The sequence below is a fragment of the Primulina huaijiensis genome, chromosome 5 (genome assembly GCF_012295235.1).
Source record: "Primulina huaijiensis isolate GDHJ02 chromosome 5, ASM1229523v2, whole genome shotgun sequence".
In the NCBI taxonomy this organism is placed as follows: domain Eukaryota; kingdom Viridiplantae; phylum Streptophyta; class Magnoliopsida; order Lamiales; family Gesneriaceae; genus Primulina; species Primulina huaijiensis.
The window spans coordinates 169,507-194,481 of NC_133310.1; the positions used below are offsets into that span (position 1 = coordinate 169,507).

Below are 24,975 nucleotides of genomic sequence, written 5' to 3' on the forward strand. Positions count from 1 at the left end.
GCTCGAGCAATCATTAAGGGATGCCTTTTTGTTGATGCCATTGTCTGGGAACCTCTTCCCGGGCATTTCAAATCCCCGAAGATCAAGGATTATGATGGGAGTGCTGATCCTGAGGAGCATCTGGCCCGATTTGAGAATATGACTATGTTGCATTGCTATGGGGATAGAATCAAGTGCAAAGTGTTCTTAATTACTCTGGTGGACTCAGCCCAGAGGTGGTTTGAAGGATTGTCCCTTCAAAGCATCTAGTCTTTCGAAAACTTTCTAAAATTATTCTTGCACCACTTCAGCAGCAGCAAGAAGTATAAAAGAACTGCTTTCAGTCTATTTGAAGTAAAGCAAAGTCCCGAAGAAACTCTGAGGGCGTACATCCGGAGGTTCAACCGAGTTGCTCTGGGTATTCCTTCATGTGCCCCCGAGACAAAGACTACTGCATTTACTCAGGGTCTACGGGAGGGGGAATTTTTCTGATCTCTAACCAAGAAAGCGCCCGGGAGTTTGAAGATCTTTTGGCCGGGATGGAAAAATATATCAACATAGAAGAGGCCCAGAAGCAGAAGCGAGATGCTCTGAAGAGAGAAAGAAGTGACCGGGTGGTAAGACCCGAGGAGAGAGCTCATAAGAAGGTCAATTCTGGGTATTTTTTCCATCATGTGCCTTTGAGAATTGCTCGGGACAGGGACGTCCAGGAGTGTAGCATGGAGAGATCGAGCGACCTGCACCCCTCTCAGCAATCTACCAGACCCGAGAAGAAGGGATTATGTACCTTCCACAAAGTGTTTTCATAATACAAATGAATGTCGGACGCTGAAAAGGGATTATGTCCATCCCGCTGCCATAGGATATAATCCATCAAATAAAAGGCCGAGATTGCCACCCTATACAACTCAACGTCCAGGAACTAGTTCCCGAGAAGATGTGAAAATTTCCCCGAGTAGGAGGAGAAATCAAGAGCCTGAGAGGAAGAAGGCCTCATCCCCTGTCTTAGGGGTAATAAAGATGATTTCTGGACGTTCTACCGATGGTGATTATAATCGGGCTCGAAAGGCCCGGGGTAGGAAGGAGTGCTTGGAAGTTGAGGGAGTAAGGAGGAATGACTTGGTTATCAGCTTTGGTCCGGATGATCTCAGGGGTGTCAGTCTGCCTCATAATGACGCCCTGGTAATCGAAGCTGGAGTTGCCAATTATGATGTTATGAGGGTCTTTGTTCATTCAGGCAACTCTGTAAATGTTATCTTCAAGGAAGCCTTGGTGCAGATGGATTTACAAAGGTACCAGTTGGAGACAGTAGAAACTGCTCTTTTTGGTTTTGCTGGTCACGCTGTGAACTCGGAAGGAGAGATTATTTTGCCCTTGACTTTGGGCACCCGGGAATTGAGGAAAACGGTCATGACCACTTTCAAAGTTGTGGATGCTCCTTCATCATACAACATCATATTGGGACGACCGGCCATGAATGAATTGAAAGCCGTAGCATCCACATATCATCAAAATATCAAATTTCCAGTTGGAAATCAAGTGGGAGAAGTATGGGGAGATCAATCTTTTTCCCGGAAGTGTTATGTGGAAGTGGTTCGGGTGGACCATAAGAAGGCAAGGCGAGAGGAGAAGGGGAAAAATTGTGTTGAGGAAGTGGAGAGGGTAGCAGAGAAGGAGGAGGTTCATTTTGTAGCAGAGGAAGAGCAGGAGGTGGTATAGATTGTGCCAGGAAAGGAGATCCGGGTGGCTCGAGATCTTGACTTATCCATCCGGGTCAGTTTATTAAATTGTTTAAAACTAACTTTAATGTCTGTGCCTGGTACCAGCAAGAATTAGTCGGGATTTCACCCCTAATAGCTTATCATAATTTGAATATTATCCCGGGATCCCAGCCGGTGAGACAAAAGAAGAGACACTTTGGTCTGAGAAGGACAAAGTAATTGATGAGCAGGTCCGAGAATTGTTGCAGGCCGACTACATTCGGGAAATACAATTTCCTACCAGGCTCTCGAATGTGGTGTTGGTTCCAAAAGCTGCTGGGAAGTGGAAGATATGTGTGGATTTTAGGGATCTCAACAAAGCTTGCCACAAATATCATTATCTTCTGCCCCAGATTGATCAGTTGGTGGATTCCACCTCTGGCTATGAACTGCTCAGTTTTATGAATGCTTACCAGGGGTATCATCAAATTTCCCTGGCCAAGAATGATCAAGAAAAGGCTAGCTTCATTACCTCGGGAGGCACGTTTTGTAATGTAGTCATGCCTTTCGGGTTAAAAAATGTCGGAGCTACTTATCAGCGTCTAATGAACATAGTATTTGAGAAGCAGTTGGGGAGAGATGTTGAAGTATATGTTGATGATATATTGGGCAAGTCTCGAGAGATTTCTTATTTTATTTCTAATCTGGAAGAGTCGTTCGCCACCCTCATGCGTTATGGAATAAAACTCAACCCGAATAAATGCATTTTTGGGGTAAAGAGTGGCAAGTTTTTGGGTTTTGTGGTGACTGATCGAGGAATCGAGGTAAATCCTGAAAGTCAAGTCAGTGCTACACATGCCATCCCTTCGATCTGTCCGAGAAGTACAAAAGTTGACCGGGAGAATTGTTTCACTTTCCCGGTTCATATCGCGATCTGCACATCGAAGTTATCCATTCTTTCTGATCCTTCGGAAGGCACAAAAATTTGGTTGGAATGACGGGTGTGTGAAAGGATTCAAAGATCTCAAGAATCACTTAGTCGAGCTTCCAATCTTGGTAAAGTCAGAGCCTGGGGAAAAATTGTTTGTTTATTTATCCACTACAGAGTATGTTGTCAGTTCATTGCTTATACTGGAAGAAGGCTCCAACCAAAAGCATGTGTATTAAGTCAGTTCACGCTCTCAAAGGAGCCGAGCTCAGGTACAGCGAAGTGGAAAAGATAGCCCTGGCCCTGGTCACGACTGTCCGAAAGTTACGACCTTATTTTCTCTCGCATCCAATCATTGTGCTTGCCAACAGTCCTTTCGGGAGAATCATGACTCACCCTGAGGTTTTTGGAAGAATGGTGAAATGAACAGTGGAGTTAGGAAAGTATGATATCGAGTACAAGCCTCGGGTCGCCATTAAAGCACATGCCCTATCAGATTTCTTCTCGGAAATGACTCAGCCAAACGAGGAAGAAGTGTGGAGATTATTTGTGGGTGGAGCAGCCAGTCTAATTGGATGTGGAATCGGGGTGGTCATAACAACGCCCTCAGGAGAAAAAATTAAGTTAGCTCTGAGAATTGACTCCAAGTTCACCAACAATGAAGCGAATCTGTTCTCGCCGTCATACGTGCTGCTTGGGAAGTAGGAGCCTCCCGAATCATTCTTTACTCTGATTCACTACTAGTCACTCAACAGATAAAAGACGTTTACAAAGTTAAGAATGACAAAATGCTCAAGTACTTCCAACTTATTAAAACCCAAGCAGAATCCTTAGTAGATTGGAGCATTGAGCAGATCCCTAGAGACGCGAATGTTGAGGCAGACGCCCTGGCAAAAATGACTACTTCCTTGCCAGATGTCAATACCCGAGAGGTATTATACTTCGCCCGGCTGGTTATTTCTATTGATGAAGATGTACCATCTCCCTGAGAAAGCTCGTGGATGACTCCTCTGATTGAATTCATAACAAATGGTAAATTACCAGAGGAGCAAGCCCAAGCCCGGAAGATCAAAAAACAAGCTCTCAGGTTCGTTCTTTTAAATAACGTCTTGTACAAGAGATCGTATCAGGGACCTTTATTGAAATGCATTGCTATGAGAGAGGTAGAATATGTCCTCCGAGAAATTCATGAAGAGTGTTGTGGAGAACATCTCGGAGGAACAGCATAGGCATGGAAAGCAATGTTGGCTGGATTCTGGTGGCCTAGCATGAGCCAAGATTCTTCCCGAATGGTCCGGGCATGTGAAGGGTGTCAACATCATTCCAATTTTAGCACAGACCGGCCACTCCTATGAAGCCTATCTGGGCATCCTGTTCCTTTGATCGGTCGGGCATGGATATTGTAGGACGTTTCCCAGTTGCTCGAGCTCAAAAGAAGTTTCTCTTGGTCGCAGTAGACTACTCCAAATGGGTCGAAGCTGAACCTTTGGCTAAAATCACCGAAGAAGAAGTGTTGAAATTTCTCTGGAAGAACATTGTATGACAGTTTGGTATCCCAGAAGATTAATTTCAGACAATGGAAAACAGTTTCAAGGAAAGAAGATAACGTCATGGTGCCAAGAAATGAAAATCACTCAGTCTTTCACCTCGGTTGCTTATCCCCAAGCAAATGGGCAAACAGAGGTAATAAACAGAGTTATTGCACATGCCTTGAAAGCCCGACTACAACGAAAAAGAAATGACTGGGTGGAAGAATTACCTGGTGTTCTGTCAACATACAGGACAACACCCCGAGCACCCACTCGAAAAACGCATTTCAATTTGGTATATGATTCTGAAGCAGTCCTACCTGTGGAAATCAGGCAATCTTCTGCCTGGGTAATGGAACTCGATCTGGTGGAGGAGAAGAAAGATCAGATAATGATTCGGATGGAAGCTTATCGGAGTCGTATTATGAAATCTTACAACAAGCGAGTCCGGATCCGAGACTTTCAGATAGGTGATCTGGTAATGAAAAAAGTCAATCCATCTGAAGATGTGGGTAAATTGAAGGTTCGGTGGGGAACGACCCTTTAAAATAATCCGGAAAATTAGCTTGGCAGCTTTTTATCTCGAAGATGCTCAGGGACGCTCTCTCAAACTTCAATGGAATATTTTTCACTTGAAAAAGTACTATGATTGAAATGTATCTATTATTTGAAGTGATAATGGAGTTCTTTTCTTCTCAAAAAATGTGTGAAATATTATATCTAAACCCGAGTGACATGAAACCTGTAAGGTCCAGGAATTTAATTCACGTAACTTGACTGCATGCGATCTATGGTTTTATTTAAATTAGGTGTTTAATTATTTTTATGCATTTTATGCATAATTCTTGCATGCTAGGATTTATTTCATGATATTTTAAAAGTTCATGCATTAGGGTTTCTAGATGCATTTCGCGATCGAACGAGAAACGGAGACCGGAGAATTTTCAGAAAAATTATTTAATTGCATGATTAATTTTTATTAATTAATATAAGGTGTTTTAAATTTATTTTTCAATAAATGGGCTTTGTTGGGTATTTTTACCTACCAGAGCATATTTTTAACCGGTGTGTAATTTTTATCGATGCGAGGGACTTTTTGAAGGTTCGGACAATAATTTTAAAAACCTACATAAACGAAATATTTTTCGAGAGTGTGTTTGGAATTCTTGGGCCTATTTTAAGCTTGGTGGGCCCAAGACTCTTTGTAAACTTTTTAAATAACAACTAAAGGCCCATTATTTTATTATTACCTATGTAATTAACCACTAAAAATTCACTAAACCTAAGCCTAATAATTCCATCAGCCGACGCCTCGCCTCAGCAGCATCATCCCTCATGAAGTGCCGCTGAAAACCTCGGCCAAGCTCATCCTTTCAAGAAAAATTCACCCAGCAATTTCCCGACGCTCGTTCTTCGATCTTCTTGAGTAGAATTCATCAAGGCTCGCTTGTATTCTTATTTTTCTCATCACATACGCCATTAGTATGCTATAATGTATATATTTGTATGAAAAAGCTATGATTTGATGCATACTTGCATTTTCGGTTATTTTTATATGAAAAACATTGCATAGGTTGCTCCCATCTCATGTGTTTCTTGTTTTGTTGCAAAGCGCTGCCATGTTCTTACTGATAAGGGGCTATGTGAAGGGGTTTGTTGTTGTCATGTAGGCTGGAGTCACGATCTGTTCTTGGTGGTTAGAAGAGCCGATGGTTTTGTGGTTTGGGTTGGGGTTTTTGATGGACAAGGGTGAGGAAGGGAGGGGCTCGGCAAAAAGGGAATCAAACCAGGTCGTGGTGCGGTCCAGCAGGGTCCAAACCTTAGCCTAGGAGAGGTCTTTCATGGATGGGCTCGGGCTAGGTGGACGTCGAGGGTAGTTAGGGTCGATCCTTGAGCTTTTCGGGGATATGGTGATCAACCAAGGAAGAAGGGCTGTAGCCATGGGTTTCATGGTCTAGGAGGGAGTCCCTAGGATTGGTCTTGATCTTAAAGTGTCAAGATAGGGGCTGGTCACGTCGGAGTTTAGACAAAAATCGATAAGAATACGGTTCGGTGCATGGAGAGTCGTGGGAGTTCAAGGTGCCGAAACTCCGACAGCTTTTTGGGGCTGATTTGAAGGGCTTGTCGGTCTAGTCTTGCTGATTTTAGGGCCTTTTAGATGTTTATAAGGTGTGGTAAAGAGTTGGAAAAATTTTGGTTAAGTTTCGAGTCGATTCGGATTAAAACCGGGACCTCGGTCCAAGTTTTAAAATGTATCGATTAAGTTTTGAAACGGGTTCGAGTTTACGTCTAAGAAATACTTTTATTACGTTTTGGAAAGTTTTAAGGAGTTTGGTAAGCTTCGGGTCAAATTTTAGAGGTCCAGGGGTAAAATGGTCATTTTGGGTTTCCAAGGGGCAAAATGGTCATTTTGCACCCGATGTGAGATTTTAGTCCTGGCAGCGCCCTGAGCACATTTTATCATGTTTTAAATGTTTATGCACCACGTTTATGATTTTTATGTAATTACGAAAAATACGGTGCATGCTTGGTTTCAAGAAAAAGTTACGTATATGCATGTTTTCATTAAGTTGTGAATATGTTGATGTTTTTGAAGGATGAGAAATGGTTGTGACTGACGATGTATATGTATACGATGACACGAGATATTATGAGCTGAGGCCAAGGCTCAGTGGACGGGTAATGCTGTCGCTGATGTCCCCGCCGTCGGGTACCGCAGTTTTATAGATGGATCCATCGAATAGAGCTGATACGAAAGTCACAACTAATAAACTGAATTCAATTAAAAAGAAAATGTATGTGTATACGATGACATGATGGGACATGCTTTGACACGTTATGGTTTTATACGACACGTTTATGTTCATATTTTTATGTTCATGAAAAATATGTTGATTATGGTATTTTTCACAATTGTGTGCTATGTATATGTACTTGTTACTTCTAGTACAGGTGTTGAGTCTTTAGACTCACTAGGCGTGTGTGATGCAGGTGAGCAGGATATTGAGAGGACTAGATGTGCCGAAATCTGAGTAAGCAGACCTGGTGGGGCGACACAACTCGAAGACCACATGTTTTTCTGAACATTTATGTTTTTATGAGATTGAGAGGATTTGAGTATTTTTACATACGATGTTTTGTTGCGCTGATGGATGTTAGGATTTTACTTGCTTATACTTCTGTTATATCTTATTGGCAAACACTACGATTTATTTTAAATGGTGTTTTAAGTTGGACTGCATGCATGAAAAATATTCAAATGCTTATTTTCAAAATGCGAGCTTTAAAAAAAATATATTTCCGCACTTTTAAATAAGTAGACGTTACAAAAACCCTTCTATTCATTAAGTCCAGGAACCCGTATCCTGGATCGTGGCTCTGTACCCTGGCTATTCATTAAGCCCAGGGACTCGTACGCTGGCCCGGGGCTCCGTACCCTGGTTATTCATTAAGCTCAGGGCTTTGTACCCTGGCTCGAGGCTCCGCACCTCGACCATTCATTAAGTCCACGGACCCGTACCCTGGTCCGGGGCTCCGTACCCTGATTATTCATTAAGACCAAGACTCTGTACCCTGGCTCGAGGCTCCGCATCTCGACCATTCATTAAGTCCAGGGACCCGTTCCCTGACCCGGGCTCCGTACCTTGGTTATTTATTAAGCTCGGGGCTCCGTACCCTGACTCGGGGCTCTACACCTCGACCATCCATTAAGTCTCGGGATCCGTACCCTGACCCGGGGCTCCGTACCCTGGTTATTAAATAAGTCCAGGAACTCGTACCCTGGCCCAGGGATCCGTACCCTGGTGATCCAGCTAGCCCAAGAACCTGTACCCTGGCTTGGGGTTCTGTACCCCCAACCACTTATTAAAATCAAAGATTCATTCATCAGCTTGAAGGCAAGAGTCCCCGGTCACTTATTAAAAATACCGGTTATTTTCCAACACTTAGAAAAATACAGAGATTCAACATTCAAAAGCTGTGTATGAATAAGAATAATCTAATTATTTCTAAGACGAGATATCTTGCAAGCATTATCAGTTTATCAAGAAAAGTTGAGGATTTTATTAATAAAAACACCCGAAGGCCAATATTAAAATCAAGAAAAGGAATAAAATTTACAATCCTACTCTAAGTTATTGGACTTGAGCCCGGCTGCTCTTTTCCTTTGGTGTACTCCTCCTCTTCTACATCCTAGGGAAAGGATGCTATGGCCCATCCAAAATCGGGAAATTCTTCCCTATCTTCCGGGAGAAGCCCGTCTTCTTCAAATTGCTCTCGGCATTTATCAAAGCCAGTCTGGAAGAAAGAGTAGGCCCGATCTTCAACTGCCTTCTAGAATTCCGGAGACTGGAGGAAGGAGGCTAGCCACTTATCTTGATCGTACTTAGAGGCATTCAGGGCAGCCTCAACAGCAATTGCCCTGGATTGCTGACTCTCTACATCGTCAGCCAAGGAGCAGTTCCTTGATTTTAGGAAAGCGATTTGACTCTGCAAATTCTCTTCTCGAACCAAGCCGGCTTCAGCATCATCCCGGGCCTTTTTCATATCTGTCTTAGCCTGTTCCATTTGCTATATCCTGTTCCATTTGCTAGTTGGCCGCGTCCAAGGCAGCTCTTGAGTGATCTGGGCTCGACCGCTTAGATCGACACCAGCATTTGAACACCCTGTTCAGAAGGAGTTAGTAAAAAAAAAAGGGAAAGAGAAAATAGTAAACTTACAGAAAGGATCCGGTTAGATCCCTCAAAAATTTTGGGGTCAAATGTGCCTTATCAGCAGGAAGAAGCATATGCTTAAGGAGTTTGAATCCCATAGAGGAAGCCCCTTCCAAGAAAATATTGCCTCGGGGTCTCTGCGAGCTAGGCTGAAGAGGCTCGGTGAGAGGTTCAGTTGGAGGATAGGAGAGGGATCGAGTTGTTTGGGAGGTGTCTTGGTCTCCTCCTTTGTTGCCCTCATTAAGGATCAGTTTCGGACCGAATACTGCCTTCTTTTTCCTCTGGATGAGAGGAACATGATCCTCAGTCTTCTTGGGAGTCAACCCGAGTCACCTCCCTCTCTTGTTGATTTTTAGACTGGGCAAAGTCATTCAGCCAGGACACCTCCTCCTCGGCCATTTTCTTATTCTTAGTAGTTGCTTTCCGGGCTGCCAGCTTTCTCTCCCTTGCTGCCTTTTCAACTGCCCACTTCTTGGATAATGCCTCTTGCATTTTGAGTTGTATGTCAAAAACAAAGGAAAGAACAAAGAGGAGTTATTAAAAATCAAGTGTATAATAGAAGATAAACAAAAATAAAGGGAAAGATCGGAGTTGAAAGTTACCAGGTTGAGCGCCCGAGCCAGCTACTTTATCTATAACCCGATCGATAAGGTCCTCTACCCGGGCACTCAACCCATAAGTAATCAAATTCTCCTCAGAAATGAAGTTAGAAGAAGAAAACTTTTGACCATCTACCAATTATTGGCTTCGGATGTAAGGCTCCTGAATTTGTAAGATTTAGGAAGAGGGGGTTGTGGGGGAAGAGTGGGAAGGAAACCAGTCAAGCAGGGAAGAGAGGCCAGGAGGCCAATGAAAAAGAAACGTCTTTTCTATCCCTTATAAGAAGAAGAGATATCATCAAGGAATTGAGCTTTCAGATGGCAAATAATGAGAATGCATTATCTCCTATCCAGCAAACAAAGAAATAGTGAAGAATCAGAGAGGTGATGAAAAGATTGTGCATTTTAAAGAGGATATAGGACGAGACCATAATCCGAAAAGAATTAGGGTAAAATTGATTTACCGGTACACCAAAGAATTTGACAATTTCGATATAGAAAGGAGGAATGGAGAATCGAAAGCCATTCCTAACCTGATCCCTGAAGAAAGTAGTAAACCCATGTGGAGGGTGATCGGCCCTATCAGAAGGGCCAGAAATCAGAATTGGGAAAGAAGAAAGAATAAATTCGAGAGTCCTAAGTTTCTCGTTCGCTCCCGAGCACAAAGTGCTGCTCATTGAAGCAAACTAAAAAACTCCCGGAGTCTCAGAATGAGAAAGGCTGGAAGCCCGAGCTTTGCCCTTACCCTTGCCCTTTTTCAGAGCTCGGGAAGGGCCAGAAGATGAGGGTTTAGTTTTCAATTTTTTGAGTTTTGAGGAAGATTGGGTGGAGAAGCGTTTTGGAAGAGGAGAAGAAAGTGAATCGGAGCGCATCGCGGTGGAATCATAACCAGATGAGCCTCGCGCATTTGCTTTGGAATTGGATGAAGTAGAATCAGACATTTTAAGAGGAAAATGAAGAGGAAACTTACGAGGTTGATTGCAGGACTTGGTGGCTGGAAATCTCCGGAATGGAGGAGCGCCGTACGTTGGAGAGTTGAATAGAAATTATGGAGAGAATTCGAAATTGTAAAAGTGATAAATGAAGGGGGTTCATCGTTTTATATAAACGAAAGGGGATGATTTCAACCGTTGATCTAAAAATGAATCGGACGATCAGGAGGTATCTTGGAAATTATGCGGGAAGATGAAAGGGCATGCTCGAAAATCGAGGTGTATCAGATTGTTCACATTTTTGGAATTTGAAATGTTTTGGGCCATCAAATTCTAGGGCACACGTCATCATGACATCAGCCCTACTACCCAAGAATACTAAACGACAAAAATTATCTAAGTCCGGGAGATATGAGGCCCCGGCATCTTATCTCAAGCTCGGGAGACATGAGGCCCTGGCATCTCATTCTGAAGTCCGGGAGACATGAGGCCCCGACATCTTATCTCAAGCCTGGGAGACATGAGGCCCCTGCATCTCATTCTGAAGTCCGGGAGACATGAGGCCCCTGCATCTTATCTCAAGCCAGGGAGACATGAGGCCCCGCCATCTCATTCTGAAGTCCGGGAGATATGAGGCCCCTGCATCTTATCTCAAGCCCGGAAGACATGAGGCCCCGACATCTTATCCCAAGCCCGGGAGACATGAGGCCCCGATATCTTATTCTAATTCCCGAGAGACATGAGGTCCTGACACCTTATTTCATGTCCAAGAGGCATGAAGCTCTGATGTTTTTATAAAAATTGATTATCTTTCTATTAAAGTCCAAGCATGACTGATCGGGACAGCGAGTACGACTCTAGCCCGACTATTTAAGGAGAGAGTGGTGATACCCTCGGAAGAGCTTGAGTCATGGATGACCCGAGAAAGTAAATGGATAGCCCGGACCATGGTAGGATTGCAGAAAGGGCTCATGAATAACACCTGCCCAAGATGTCATTTATTCGGGCAACCAGAGGCTCGAGCTCTCGAGCAAATTCCCGGGTAATGACTCTATATCCGAAATGCCTTGGTAACAGTACCGCACTCGAGTGCGAAAGCAGGTAATATCTTTTCTTGATTAGCGTACCTGACTGTATCTTACTGATTTGACACAATGGAAAAGTCAAGGGGGCGTGACAACAAGTAAGTGGTGGCTAAGAGTGATAAGTAGGCACTGAAAACAGAAAAAAGTCATCATTTTCCTTCCTATAAATAGCAGGTTTGTTTTGCATTTATTTAATTGAGATACATTGACATATATCCACACCAGTAGCATTTATTTCTCTACACTGGTTTTCTGCATCTTCAACCTGCTGACTTAAGCATCGGAGTGGCCACGCCGGACACCCCTCCGATGCCCATTCACGAGTTCATCTTCTTGTTTGCAGGACACGATTGTAGCCATATCATACAGATATACATTCACCACAAGATATATTTCCTTGCTCATTTTTCACTTAACAAAACTCTTATCCGATTCGATGGATTGCCCCGACCAAACTTACCCAATTCACTCGGATCACATCAACGACGATGACGACGAAGATGAAGATTAATAAGAAAAATAAGACGCTCTGCATGATCGCCCCAATAACACAAGAATACACATCGCCCACGAAGCTCTAGTCAAGAAAATCCTTTAACAGGAGCCTGAAATGCTCCCCTTCCCCGCTTTTCTCTCAGCTCTCCACTCACAATACCCTACATATTGCTCATTCCACCAGGGTTTGGGACCCTTACGATGTCCTCGCTCCTCGCCCACTTTAACTTCCACCGCTCCGATCTCACCACCGATGTCTATTTGATATGCCATGGTGAGTGCCACATGAGCTTGAGGCCCGATTTACTCACCGGAAGATGCCCTGATGCGGCCCTTACCCCCAACGGGAGTTCTTGTCGTCTTTTTTAAATCTCAAGGAGTTAGGTTCAATGCCAAATATACCTCGCCTCTGGATCGGGTGCGTGCCACAATGCTATCCATTTTCCAGATACAAATCTCTCTCTTATTGCTACTCCATGTATTGATCAAAATGACATCTTTCTTTTCTTGGAAAAATCTTTGGCACTACTATCTTTATCGACTCGTTGAGCAGCTGAAATGACATTTGTTTCTTGTTTGTTCAATGTGAATAGTATAACAAATGATTTGGAATTATTACTGAGGGAGTCTTCCATTGGGAATAACTCAGGCTTTCTCTTCCTTGTGACGAAAGGGATTGGGAATTTCTCTATCATTTAAGAATAATCAAATTATTAACATAACTAATTCACATTTAGCACAGTGAGGCTTTATTGGAGAGGTGATTCACGTTCCCTACTGGTGTCTTACCTGTGTGTGGCTCTGATGTTACTCTTAAAAAGATGTACTACTTCGTTTGAGTAAGTACTCAGAAATGATGATATGATTGAAATAGGGTGTTATGGCTCTGAAAGCTAGCGTAAATCTTTCGCTGTAGAATCCATGCATTTTGAAACCAGGAACACACTTCCGTGGAATTTAATAAACACAACATCTTATCGAGGTAAATTAGACTGAAATGCCATGCAGTATCATCTTTTTTAAAATGTATTTGTTCCACTAGTGCTTCAGCTTGCTTTCTGAGCCACTCAAGTGTGAAGAAGCTGATGATTATATCTATTTCTAGATCTGTAATGGTTCGGCATCTGTGAAATGTTATTCATGAGTCAAAAGATGTCAGGCATTTTTCTATGAAGAACTGATGCAATATTTCTTGCAATAGTAGAGGATATTAGAGCATCTATTCTTCGTCCTTGTGCTTTTTCTTGATAGATTTTTTTTGTGAAGCATGATAAGAATGGTTTATGTTTCCTACAATTTGTTCAAAAATATTTAAGAATCTATGGGGATATAAACCTTGATATCTAATATTATTTCTTATCGTTGAAAAGCTGGACCGCCTATTTACCAAGTGCACGACAAGTGGGTGAAATAAATGGCGCTTTTGGATTTTACAATAACGTTAACTTACCTGATGCTTAACGTGTAACTACCCATTGCTTCTTGTTTCTTGATTTAGGAGGTCACTAAATTTTTGTTAATGAAGCCCATATGAGAATTATTAATTGGTGAACAAAAAATATATGCAGGAGTTATAATTCTCGAAGGAACAAATACAACCCTCGGATGCACTTCTAGAGATGAGTCAAGGGCACTGGGAAAGATGCCAAAAGTCGGAAATTTTCACTCCTGAAATGGTGAGCTTAATGGAGAGAACTCAGCGTGATTTTTCAGCACCCTCCGGAGAATCGTTGAGACAGGTAGAATTCTGGATGGTTCAGTTCCTAAATGGTAGAATCATGTCATTTGCTGACTACAAATTTAGATCTGATTTCTCCCAACCAGATCACAATATTGACAACCACCATCCAGCATATTGGGAATCACTTCAGCACAGGCACCATCAAGTGGGGTATGTCTAGTGATGGGGATGCTTGGGTTTAGTCCAATATTGATGGATAAGATTTGCACATATGACTTTTCCGTCACCATGCTGCAACATTCATGGAAACTGGGATTTGTTTCCAGCGGCATTAATCTTTAGTTGTAAGCCAGTTGTGCGTTAACTCCTCCTTTGATATATTCTTCTTTTGATTTATGGCAAATATATATGATTTATAGCTTTACTTTGGAGCGTTGCTTTTAATATTTGTTTTTTTTTATTATCAAAATATCAACTGAGATATGTGTGTGTGTGTTAAAAATTCAATCTAAGTCCAACAAGCATATGATTGCGAATGCGATCTTTTCTTTTCTTTTTCTTTTTGCTAGCGCAGCTCTTGTAATTGGATCAATGGATAATTATATTATTTATGCCATATAATTTGATTATTTTTAATATATACAGTAAAAGATATAAAAATATAGATATTAATTGGAAGAAATAAATAAATTTATGTCTTTTCTAATAAATTGGTAGGCAACAATTTATGTTAATTTTTATTGTAAATATAAACATGAGTGATCAATCTCACCAATAAAAACTGGCTTATCAAAGTATCACTCTATGGGATAATCATGTCTTTTCATAATGTGATTTTTGTTTGGGGCCAATAAAAAAAGTAGAAAGTGGAATAGAAAATATTTAAAAAACAAGGTTATCTCTCACCTTTTTTTAAGAAACAAAGAGTTGATTTTTTATTATTATATTAACTTAATTAATTCTCCTCTTATCTTTCTTCTCGATCGACACACATCTTCCAATTAAAATTTACGAGTCATCTACCCCTTCTTCCCCAAATCATGATCTGTCGACCCCAAACCAATTTAGTCGACCCAAAAAAGTAAGAGTTCACCCAGAAACCAAGTATTATGGGTCGACCAAGATTAATTTTCTTGATCGACCAAAATTTTATGGGTCGACCAATAATTCTTCTTAGTCAACCCATAATTACCTGGTGTGCCATGCTTGTTTTTTTTAGATTAATTTTTTTCTATTCTAATTATCTTATTCTTTTAGTTTTTGTTGAAATCGAAATTTAAAAGATCAATACAATGTCCAATAATTAAAATATTAATACAATGTCTAATGATTATAAAACATATTACAAGCTAAAAAATATCTAAACTCAGATACAAAAACAATCATTGTGTCTACCCAAACTTCGTCGATAATTTTGGTCGACCCAATGCTTGGTATACCCTGCTTTGGTCGACCAAGCCATGGGTAGACCAAAATTTGGTCTATGGTCGACCAAAGCAATTTGGGTAGACCAAATTGCTTTGATGCTTGGGTCAACCAGATGCTTGGGTCGACCAAAGCAATTTGGGACCCAAGCAAGATCAAAATTTTGGTCGACCCAAAAGCAAAACAACAAGTGTCGACCCAAAAACAACAAGATCTACTTTGTGTCGATCCGGCTGAATATGTGATTCATATGTTAAAACATGCCATATTATATAACATATTTGTGAAATTGTGCTTCATATGTTAAAACAACATGTAAAATAGTTGTGAAATTGTGATTCATATGTTAAAACAACATGTAACATAGTTGGTTGTAAAATTGTGTTTCATATATTAAAACATGTAAAATAGTTATAAAATTGTGATTCATATGTCAAAACATATAACATAATTGTGAAATTATGATTCATATGTCAAAACATATAACATAATTGTGAAATTGTGGCTCATATGTCAAAACACATGTAACATAGTTGTGAAATTGTGACTCATATGTCGTAACATGTAACATAATAATGTAACATTATAGAACATATTTGTGAAATTACGTGATTCATATGTTAAAAACATGCAACATTGGTCAAAATTGTGTAATTATCCGTCAAAATTAAGTAATTATCGGTCATATTTGTCAAATCTATGGATTCATGTGTTAGAAAAAGAGTCGACCCAAAAGCAACCTTGGTCAACCCAGAGATCAACAGGGTCGACCCAAAGATCAACATGGATCAACAAGGTCGACCCAGAAGCAATATGATCGACCCAGAAATCACCATGGTCGACCCAAAAACTGACCAGCAACAAAATTCCACCATAAATACTTAAATCGAAATTAAAAAGATCAATACAATGTCCAATAATTAAAAGATTAATACAATGTCTAATGATTATAAAACATATTACAAGCTAAAAAATATCTGAATTCAGATACAAAAACAATAATTGAGTCGACCCAAACTTGATCGATGTTAGATAGACCAAAATTTTGGTCGACCCAAGCAAAAAAGCAAGGTCGACAAAAGCAATTTGGGTAGACCATTTGCTTTGGTCGACCCAAGCATCTTTTGCATCTTTTGCTTGGGTTGACCAGATTCTTGGGTCGACCAAAGTAATTTGGGACCCAAGCAAGACCAAAATTTTGGTCGACCCAACATGTTATTTTGGTCGACCCAAGAAAAATGTTGGGTAGACCAAAATTTTCAGTGATTTATACATATCCAAAGTTTTCTAAAGCAATTCTGACATCAAATATTACTAGTGTTGGTTTCAAAAATAACACAAAAAATTGCATAAAGTTAAGAAGCGCTTGGGTCGACCCAACAAGCGCTTGGTCGACCCAAGCGGGGACCCTCCTTTCTTCTTCAAGTGAGTCGAAAAAACAGAAGTAATAAATCGAAATAAACGTTAACATTATCAAATTTTTGTCAGTCATTTGTTCGATTGAGTTTGCTTAGATTGGAAGGATCTGCATCGAGAATTGCCGAGAAGAGAAAGACGATTTGCATTGTGAATCGTCGTCGGAAAGGAAATGAAAAGAGATCGACGGAAGAGAAATCAAGTTTGGAGTCGACTGAATGAGATGTATGGATTTGTATTTCCCTAAATTTTCCTTTTTGTTTGTTCCCTTGCCAAAAAAGAAAAAAAAAAAAGAAAAAGAATAAAGGAAGCGGAACCAGTGTGTTTTGCGGCCCAAACAATAATCATCATTGTGTGTGTGTGTTGTGTGTGTGTATATATATACTAACACAAGTTCAAACAGGGTTGAAAAGAGAAGAATTGATTTGCCTGTGTTTTTTTGATTCCATTCGTTCGGACCGAGATTATTTTGGGAGGCATCACTTCCTCGATGGCTTTCTCCTCCGATCGCCGCCAACCTCTCATCCCGGCCTTCCTTTACTCATCCCCTTCCACCTCCAAAGCCCTAATGCCTAGCCCCTCTCCATCCAACAACTTCGTCATTCCAGCACCCTCGGAGCCAGGCAAGATCCAGATGTACTCTCCTCAGTTCTATGCCGCCTGTACCGCTGGTGGAATACTCAGCTGCGGTCTCACTCACATGGCTGTTACTCCGCTCGACCTCGTCAAGTGTAATATGCAGGTCTAGATCTGTTCTATTTTCAACTCTCGTCGTTTTTCTCTTTCTGTTTTCCGTTTTTACCTGTTATCTTGTTAGATCTGCTGTTTCAATATTTTTTCCTCTGCATTTAGGTATCATGTCTGCGGTTATCCGGATTTCTGCATTGATTTATGTTATTTTCTATCGATTTATCTGTTTATTCGAGATTTACGTGGCGTGCTATTGAACTTCTTACTTTTTTCGTTTTTGAGACTTAATCTGGTTTTCCTTGGTGTTTGGCTCTAGTTTCATGATGCAAAGTACTGGATCTAAGATTATGTTAACTTGTTGGCTGAATTTTGCAACTACAAACGTAAACTGCTGGCATGTATTTATTTCATTTGTCTAAAGAAAATGCGTGACTGTTATCTTACTGTTGATATTTAGTGTAACTCGTTCTGACTCTTGGTAACTTTTCAGTGGCGTAATTTGTGTATGTTTTGTGATATTTTTAATTGTAATCAGCTGCACCTATGCAAGCTGTGTTTAAACTCAGTTTTTCTCTACTGTCAGATTGATCCTGCCAAGTACAAGAGCATCTCATCGGGTTTTGGACTGCTGCTAAAGGAGCAGGGAGTTAGAGGTTTCTTCAGGGGATGGGTGCCTACCCTTCTTGGTTATAGTGCTCAAGGTGCCTGCAAGTTTGGGTTCTATGAGTTCTTTAAGAAGTACTACAGTGACCTGGCTGGTCCAGAAAATGCATCCAAATACAAAACTCTTATCTACCTAGCTGGTTCTGCATCTGCGGAGGTGATTGCTGACATTGCACTTTGCCCCTTTGAAGCTGTCAAGGTTCGTGTTCAGACTCAACCTGGTTTTGCTAGAGGGTTGGCTGATGGACTTCCCAAGTTTGTGAGATCTGAAGGGGCTCTTGGGTATGTTCTGAAGTTTTTTCCTTTTGAATTTGGCCTTTTTAGGGCATGTGTAAGGTTATGCAGGGGTCAATTTTTTCCATTGCTTGCAGGTTGTACAAGGGCCTGGTTCCTCTATGGGGGCGTCAGATTCCATGTAAGTTTGACATATATTATTCAGATTTTTAAGATATGATTAATTTGCTTTCATAATAAAATTGGCAAACTACCATACAATGACCAATACATCTATTTACTGAAGAGTCCACTTTGTTTTGGAGCTTTATGTGCCTGGCTTTTAGCCTTTCACAGTAATTGATATTGTTGTTTGAGTGGTGGCGATTTGTTTGAAAATAGTGTCTGTTTTCATTCTAAAAGTTTCGCTAATGTTGTTAGAAAGCGATCTAAAGACCAGAATACAGGTTATTTTCCAGAAACGAGTTAGATTGTTCTTCAGTTAAAGCATTCAAAATTTCCCTATTTACGCTGTCATGAATTTCATTGTTACATGTTAATTGGTGGTAGGATTATAGTTTCTCTTAAAGGCTGTCATCTAGATATAATCTTCATATTAATGAATTATTGTTCCGTTGTTTTTATTTTATGTTATTTTTATCATTTATATTTTCACCGAATAAAATGATATTCATGCTGTATTTGTGTGAGTAGTTAACTTTACTGTACCTTGTGATGTATCTGGTTTAGAAAAAATTTCATTTAGTAAATGTTCAAGTATTGCTAGACTTTTTGGCCTGCAGAGTTGAATCTTTTTGTGGTCTTTTGATCTTCATGTTAATGTAATTATCATTCCCTTGTTCTTCATTATTGTTATTGTTATCAACACATTTTTATCAGATAAAATGATATTCATCCTGTATTTGATTTTAGTAGGTAAATTTGACGTACCTTGTGATATATTTGGGGTACCCCTTCAGAAATTTATTTATTCGTAATGTTAAGAGTATTGCTAGATCTTTGGGCCTTCGGTTGTTGGCTTCCTAAACTATGAGATGTTTTTAATCTTTCACGGTCTGTTTATCTAGAAGCCTCTCGAATCCTATGTAATCTGCCCATTTCTTCACCATGATTATATGTATGTGATTAGTACATAAGCTATTTTTGTTACCCTTCTGTTCTTGAGATGAGCAGATGTCATTCATATAATTCCAATTTTCTGCTTTGCATCGATGCAACTCTTTTTCTTATGCCCCGAATTCTCAACACCTGTGTAACAGCAGCTTAGGAATGGTTGGTTTTCTTTGTAGATACTATGATGAAATTTGCATCTTTTGAGACCATTGTGGAGCTCATTTACAAACATGCTATCCCCACACCTAAAAATGAACTCAGCAAGCCGCTGCAGCTTGGAGTGAGTTTTGCCGGTGGATATATAGCTGGTGTTTTCTGTGCTATCGTGTCACATCCTGCTGATAACCTCGTTTCTTTCCTCAACAATGCCCAGGGTGCTACTGTTGGTGATGTGAGTGTTAATGCTTGTAGCCTGTTTTTCCATCGTGTATTTCTTTTTTGTTTTGTTTTCATGTATATGTTCACTGTGCTCTTAACTCTTATTTTCCTAGGCTGTAAAGAAACTTGGACTGTGGGGTCTCTTTACGCGAGGTCTTCCTCTTCGCATTGTCATGATTGGAACCCTCACAGGAGCCCAGTGGGGCATCTATGATGCTTTCAAAGTTTTTGTGGGCCTGTAAGTTAACCCTTCAACTTTTCTTTAGTGAAACAAATGATTTCCATGATTGATTTGTTTAGCATTACATTTGTATGTGGTTTTGTGTATTTGTGGTTCCTCACTGATGTAATTCCAGGCCTACAACTGGTGGTGTTGCTCCTGTTCCTGCACTTGTTTCCGCGGAACTTGGAAAGGCGTAGAGTCAGCTGTAGGATTGATTCAGAATGCATGCTTTCAGATATAGGATGTTTTTGGAAGGCACAGTCAATAAACACAGAATAGCTCATGCTGCTTGGCTAGCACCGCAGCAGATGGAGAATATTTATCATGTTTTTAAAAAATGTGTGATATTTTTAATGCAAGACTAATTTGATATTTTGGAAGTCTTAATCCTCCAAATTTATTCAAACCATAATGGGATTTTTGTTGGAGTAGAGGCTGTTGTATTAGCATTCACTCAGTCTGCAGACAATTCAGGCCACTTGTTTTTCCCCAGAGATATATTGTTGGTTATGAAGATCGGTGTTTTCTTTTAAGAGTTAGGGTGGGGAATTTTGTTTGTTTCCATTATATGCATTCCTATGCTTCCGACTCCTGATTATCTCTGGCTTTTATTATTTTTGTCTGAAGCTCCAGATGGATTGTGTTGCCTCATGAAGTACTACTTATGGTGCTTGGGAATCAATACCGAAAACAAATTAGACTAGAGAAATACCATTATTTGTGGGCACCATAAAGGTAAGGCAAAGATTTGAAGCCCGTAATTATCCGAGAAAAATGCAGGTGTAAGCTCTGTTTGTTCAAGTTTCGACTTTTTCAGAAGTAGTTGGCAACATACCTTATTATTCATACATATTAAAGTCTTGGGAAAAAGCAGGAGGGCATTAGGATAACCAAAGTCCATGTTCTTGGAGTTGTTTTATTGTTTTCATGCAAATATATGTATGGGCAACAGTCCACAAAGTGCCCTCCGAACCCCAAAACAAGCCGACAAACTAAAAGTTGCAGACTCAAAGGAAATCTTCAGCAGTGTATTTGTCGATGGCTTCAAAAGACAAGTGCGATCCGAGGCATGCCAAGTTGTTGATCGATTCTCCTACATAATCCAGAGGAGAATCATCCAAGAAGGAGGTGTCGTACTCGAAAAACAACTCGCTTCCATCCAACGTGGTTGCTGGGACTGCAGGGAATCTCAACTCAAGATCATTGTATATCCCGTGCTCATTGTATTCTTCCGATTTCCTTGCTTCAATCACCTAATACAAAAATAATCAACAATAATCATGATGATATAAACAAATGATGATCTTTTGCATTAAAACATATTATATGCCATTTCTCACATATCCTTGGTCTTCAGTGTTCTGGTACACAAGAATGTAATCGCCAGACAGCAAACCATGTGCATTCACGAAATCCCCTGATCATCGTGTTTGTTAAAAGGTTGCATAGAAGTTTAAATGTTCAAAAGCAAACACCAGATGCAGCAGAAAGATGATTACCAGTTGATTCAAGCACATACATCCTACTACTATTATTCGGCCAGTATCTGCATACAGAGAAGAACATAAACCTTTTCTAAAAATCTATCAAGTACAGCAGCATAGCGAATGTGCAGCTCGATTGGAGTTGTAACTTACAGTTGAGCTCATATATACTTAGAAATTTAGTCATAGAAGATAAGAGGGAGGAAGAAAACAAGAACCGGTAGTGACCTGAACTTGAACCACCACTCATGAATGCCATCCATGTCAAGCATGCTGATAGGAATCCCTTCCTTGGCATCAAGCACGGGAAGATGGGCCTCAGCATCTCTCTAAAAATTATACCAGCAACTTAATGTTTTCAAATTGGGTGAAGAAAATCTGGAAATTAAACATGTCTTGGAGCCAATTTTCTGATGCAAACCTTTGGTAGGACCATTCTTCTGAGGCCGCTCACGTCACTGTTCTTCAGTTGTTTCTTGAAAAGATAACAAAGTTTGGTAAGATCAAGTTCCTGAGACAACATAATGTGTGTATAATTAATTAATTAATTAATTTGTTGCCAGTAAGAGACTAAGAAAATGTAATACATAACGTAACACACTTACTATTACAACTATATCAAATGTTTATGGAGTAATTGTAATATTTAGGATTGGTGCAGACTATGTATTTACAGTATATATATTTATATCATCATTTTTATATATGAATTCCATCGATGCTAGGTTTACATAAATTGATTTGGATTATTAATTGCATGATTAATATGGCAACATTTATCATAGAAGAGAATGAAGCTAGATATATAGTTAAATTTATATGTTTATCTCTCTCTCTTACCTCATACATTTAATGTGATATTTTTAATTATATATATATATTATATGTCACACCTTTAATTTAATTATATGCATATCGATAACAAACATTCTTTTCTCCGTCAGCAAAATTTTTAATATAAATAAATTCAAGAGAAAGGAGAATTAATTAACACTTGAAAAACGGAATATAAAAGTTGGAATGAGAGAGAAGGAGGGTTTACACGTGGGGGATGAAGAGGTGGCACGTGGGAGAGCGAAAAATTGAGGGAATGAAGGCTTGCCCGTCTAGACCTGGGCATCCTGGGCCCTCTCTGTATGGTGAAGCCCGGAGTTGAGAAAAGGTCGGCCCGATTGGACGTGTTGCGGCGGCGGCGGTTGCTGTTTCTCGTTTCCTCAGCGTTCCCATTAATATTCGTCAACTCATGATCATGACTGCTGATGATAGTGTGGTTTCTCGCCATTATATATTCTTGTTGTGACTGGGGCCGGATGAAGATGAGTTGATTTTAATTTTCAGTGAGAGGAGATGGAGGGTGGTCTTGCTCCATTTGTGCAAAGCTCATTCATGCCGGAGATGGATCTAGTTTGATGGGAGTGAGCAGATGGATGGTAAACGAATATAATGACGAATGAGAAATGAGGTGGTGTAATTGCAGAGGAGATGATAGTCCAGGTGTTGAAAAAGCTCTGAGACCTGGAAATCAATGGCGCTTGCTTTGTTTTCATTGAAAATCGAACCCAACCCACAACTAGCGTTTTTTTACATGCATGCATAGGTTTTACGAAACCACCGTCACCTACATTATTCCCAATTTATTATTATATTTTCTTTTTTATTTATTATTAAATAATCGTAGGTTGAATATTTAAAGAATAAAATCAAGTATTTGTAGACTCTAATTAAATATTCTTTGTACCAATTTAGGTATCACATTTTAACCTCACAAATGACATCATCAAAAGTCACTTAATATTACTTAAAAATCAAGTATTTTCTTACACATTTGAAGAATTCAAATAGCCAAATCAAATATCTGAAACCCCAAAATAAGTACGTTATCGATCAAAATAAATACTTTTTCTAATTCCATAATAATTGAGAAACTATGTTTTTTCAAAAATTAGATGATATGAATAAATCATCTTTAACACATTTTCAATTAAAAGACCAACAATGACTGGATTTATGGTGATCACTCGAAGATCCATGTAACGTCCCGAAAATTTGAAAGTCCACGTGAACCACATGCATGCAAGTTATCAAATTTCTTATATATTTTAATTAAATTGTTTAATTGCATAAATTGATTGTGGTGAACATGTTTACGTCTTTAAAATGTAATTTTTTTTAGAATGTATAAAACTGTGTTTTAAAGGTTATTCAAGACGCGATCGAGGAACGGAGACCGAGGACCATTTAAGGTAAAATATTTTTATTAAATAATTATTTTAATTGTTTAATGTGTGGTGTATTTTAAATAAAATTTTCGAAAATGATATGTTTTTATACGCCGAGTCGTATTTTTAAACGGCATTCGATTTTCGAAGAAAACATGAACTTTTCGAGAACTCGGCTAATAATTTTACAAATTTTCCTAAACACAATATTTTAAATATAATTTAATGGGCCCATTATGCTATGATTAATGGGTCTAAACTTGCACTTGTGTTTTAATTAAAATAAAAGGCCCTAAACCCTACCCCAACCTCCACAAAAACTCACGCCCCACCCCATGGAATTGTAGTAGGACTCTTCTTCTCCAAAAGCAGCACACACCACACGAAATTCTTGAAAGAAAGCCATGAAATTTGAAGGAAAAATCAGCAACCCGCAAACGTTCTTCGCATCGCTAAGTCGTTTTTCGTGCGTAATAAACGCAAAGGCACGCCTTAACTTTCTTTCAAACATCTTTCACATCATATTATGTGTATTTAATTATCATTGCATGAAAAACATGATGCACATATTTTATTTTCGTTTTTTGGCATGCCATGGCCAAAAACTCATGTTTTAATGATCCAAAACTCTTGTTAATGGTGGATAAAGGGGCTGCCATGCTAGGGCAATAAAAAAAGATGAATTTCAGAGGGTTTAGGAGGCTAGACACGGTTGCACAAGGGCTGGACTGTTAGAGTAGGTGCACGTCGAGCCAAGTGTTGGCCGAGTGTTCACAATGAAACTCTATGTATAAACAGTCTTTATTTTAATAATATTTGAAATTATTGTTTTGGCACATCTTTATCTGTATACCCATGCTAGTTGCATAGATAAAGCCCTTGAATATACAAATAGTAGAAAGAATATGGGATGCTCATATGATGAGTATCATGAAACTCATATTTGGAATACTGTATATTCTAAACGGTTCCTAGTCGATTCAGCCGCCGCTAAGAAGGATATAGGCCGCTCGAGCTTGAGACTAGTATCTGCGATGTGAGTACCATGTTTCATTGGTAGGGGACATTGTGATGTCCGAGCATGCAGATAGGTGCTCCTGGTAGAGTGCACTGAACAACCCTCCATTAAAGGACTTTCCAAGTGGTTCTCACTTATCGAGTGGAAAAGTCCTAGTTTATGGTTGTACACCATTAGTCCTTATGACCCGGGACAACATTGAGACTCTATGTGCTAGAATTACACTTTGACTTGTTTACCGACTCTCATGGGGTCATCAGGTGGCAAGGTTGGGTGTTCTGTCGAAACATATAGGAGTCGATGCATTGTAGTCGGGGATTCACCGCTTACCTACGGGTATGGATATCCTATGTGTTTTTCATGTATATGTAGTTTGAAATCTCTGATCAGAGTATGGTGGTAATTATGAAAGGGGTTTCATAGATTACACCATCGATGCAACTACGACATGACACATAGTATCGATTCATTG

General features: G+C 39.8%; 3 protein-coding genes and 1 pseudogene across 3 annotated transcripts; 3 read left to right on the forward strand and 1 right to left on the reverse strand.

The window, feature by feature from the left end:
• Positions 1–518: 518 nt before the first annotated feature.
• LOC140977407 (uncharacterized) lies at positions 519–4,683 on the forward strand. Its single transcript, XM_073442153.1, has 9 exons — positions 519–637; positions 816–1,692; positions 1,806–1,874; positions 1,931–2,521; positions 2,798–2,879; positions 3,038–3,294; positions 3,363–3,539; positions 3,652–3,694; positions 4,154–4,683. Exons 1-9 carry the CDS (start codon positions 519–521, stop codon positions 4,681–4,683), a joined length of 2,745 nt encoding a protein of 914 aa, XP_073298254.1.
• Positions 4,684–12,083: 7,400 nt separating this feature from the next.
• LOC140977848 (uncharacterized) lies at positions 12,084–14,036 on the forward strand (annotated as a pseudogene).
• A 2,822-nt stretch (positions 14,037–16,858) lies between these two features.
• LOC140976052 (mitochondrial phosphate carrier protein 3, mitochondrial-like) lies at positions 16,859–20,315 on the forward strand. Its single transcript, XM_073439912.1, has 6 exons — positions 16,859–17,223; positions 17,755–18,116; positions 18,206–18,249; positions 19,358–19,572; positions 19,673–19,797; positions 19,916–20,315. The coding sequence occupies exons 1-6, from the start codon at positions 16,972–16,974 to the stop codon at positions 19,977–19,979; spliced, it is 1,062 nt and encodes a 353-aa protein (XP_073296013.1). The 5' UTR covers positions 16,859–16,971; the 3' UTR covers positions 19,980–20,315.
• Positions 20,110–22,689, reverse strand: LOC140976053 (B3 domain-containing transcription factor FUS3-like). Its single transcript, XM_073439913.1, has 6 exons — positions 22,309–22,689; positions 21,688–21,777; positions 21,495–21,595; positions 21,282–21,328; positions 21,123–21,199; positions 20,110–21,035 (listed from the first exon to the last, which is right to left on the reverse strand). Exons 1-6 carry the CDS (start codon positions 22,546–22,548, stop codon positions 20,790–20,792), a joined length of 801 nt encoding a protein of 266 aa, XP_073296014.1. The 5' UTR covers positions 22,549–22,689; the 3' UTR covers positions 20,110–20,789.
• Positions 22,690–24,975: the final 2,286 nt, after the last annotated feature.

Excerpts from the sequence above, each read along its gene's own strand:
- LOC140977407 (XM_073442153.1), top strand. The coding sequence starts at position 519 with ATGGAAAAATATATCAACATAGAAGAGGCCCAGAAGCAGAAGCGAGAT. Across the intron at positions 638-815 it reads CATAAGAAGGTCAATTCTGG|GGATTATGTCCATCCCGCTG; the intron begins GTATTTTTTCCA and ends GACGCTGAAAAG. Across the intron at positions 2,522-2,797 it reads AGGTAAATCCTGAAAGTCAA|TTCATTGCTTATACTGGAAG; the intron begins GTCAGTGCTACA and ends GTATGTTGTCAG.
- LOC140976052 (XM_073439912.1), top strand. The coding sequence starts at position 16,972 with ATGGCTTTCTCCTCCGATCGCCGCCAACCTCTCATCCCGGCCTTCCTT. Across the intron at positions 19,573-19,672 it reads AGGGTGCTACTGTTGGTGAT|GCTGTAAAGAAACTTGGACT; the intron begins GTGAGTGTTAAT and ends TTATTTTCCTAG. Across the intron at positions 19,798-19,915 it reads TTCAAAGTTTTTGTGGGCCT|GCCTACAACTGGTGGTGTTG; the intron begins GTAAGTTAACCC and ends ATGTAATTCCAG.
- LOC140976053 (XM_073439913.1), bottom strand. The coding sequence starts at position 22,548 with ATGGCGAGAAACCACACTATCATCAGCAGTCATGATCATGAGTTGACG. Across the intron at positions 21,200-21,281 it reads GTATGTGCTTGAATCAACTG|GGGATTTCGTGAATGCACAT; the intron begins GTAATCATCTTT and ends CACGATGATCAG. Across the intron at positions 21,036-21,122 it reads ACACTGAAGACCAAGGATAT|GTGATTGAAGCAAGGAAATC; the intron begins GTGAGAAATGGC and ends TTTTTGTATTAG.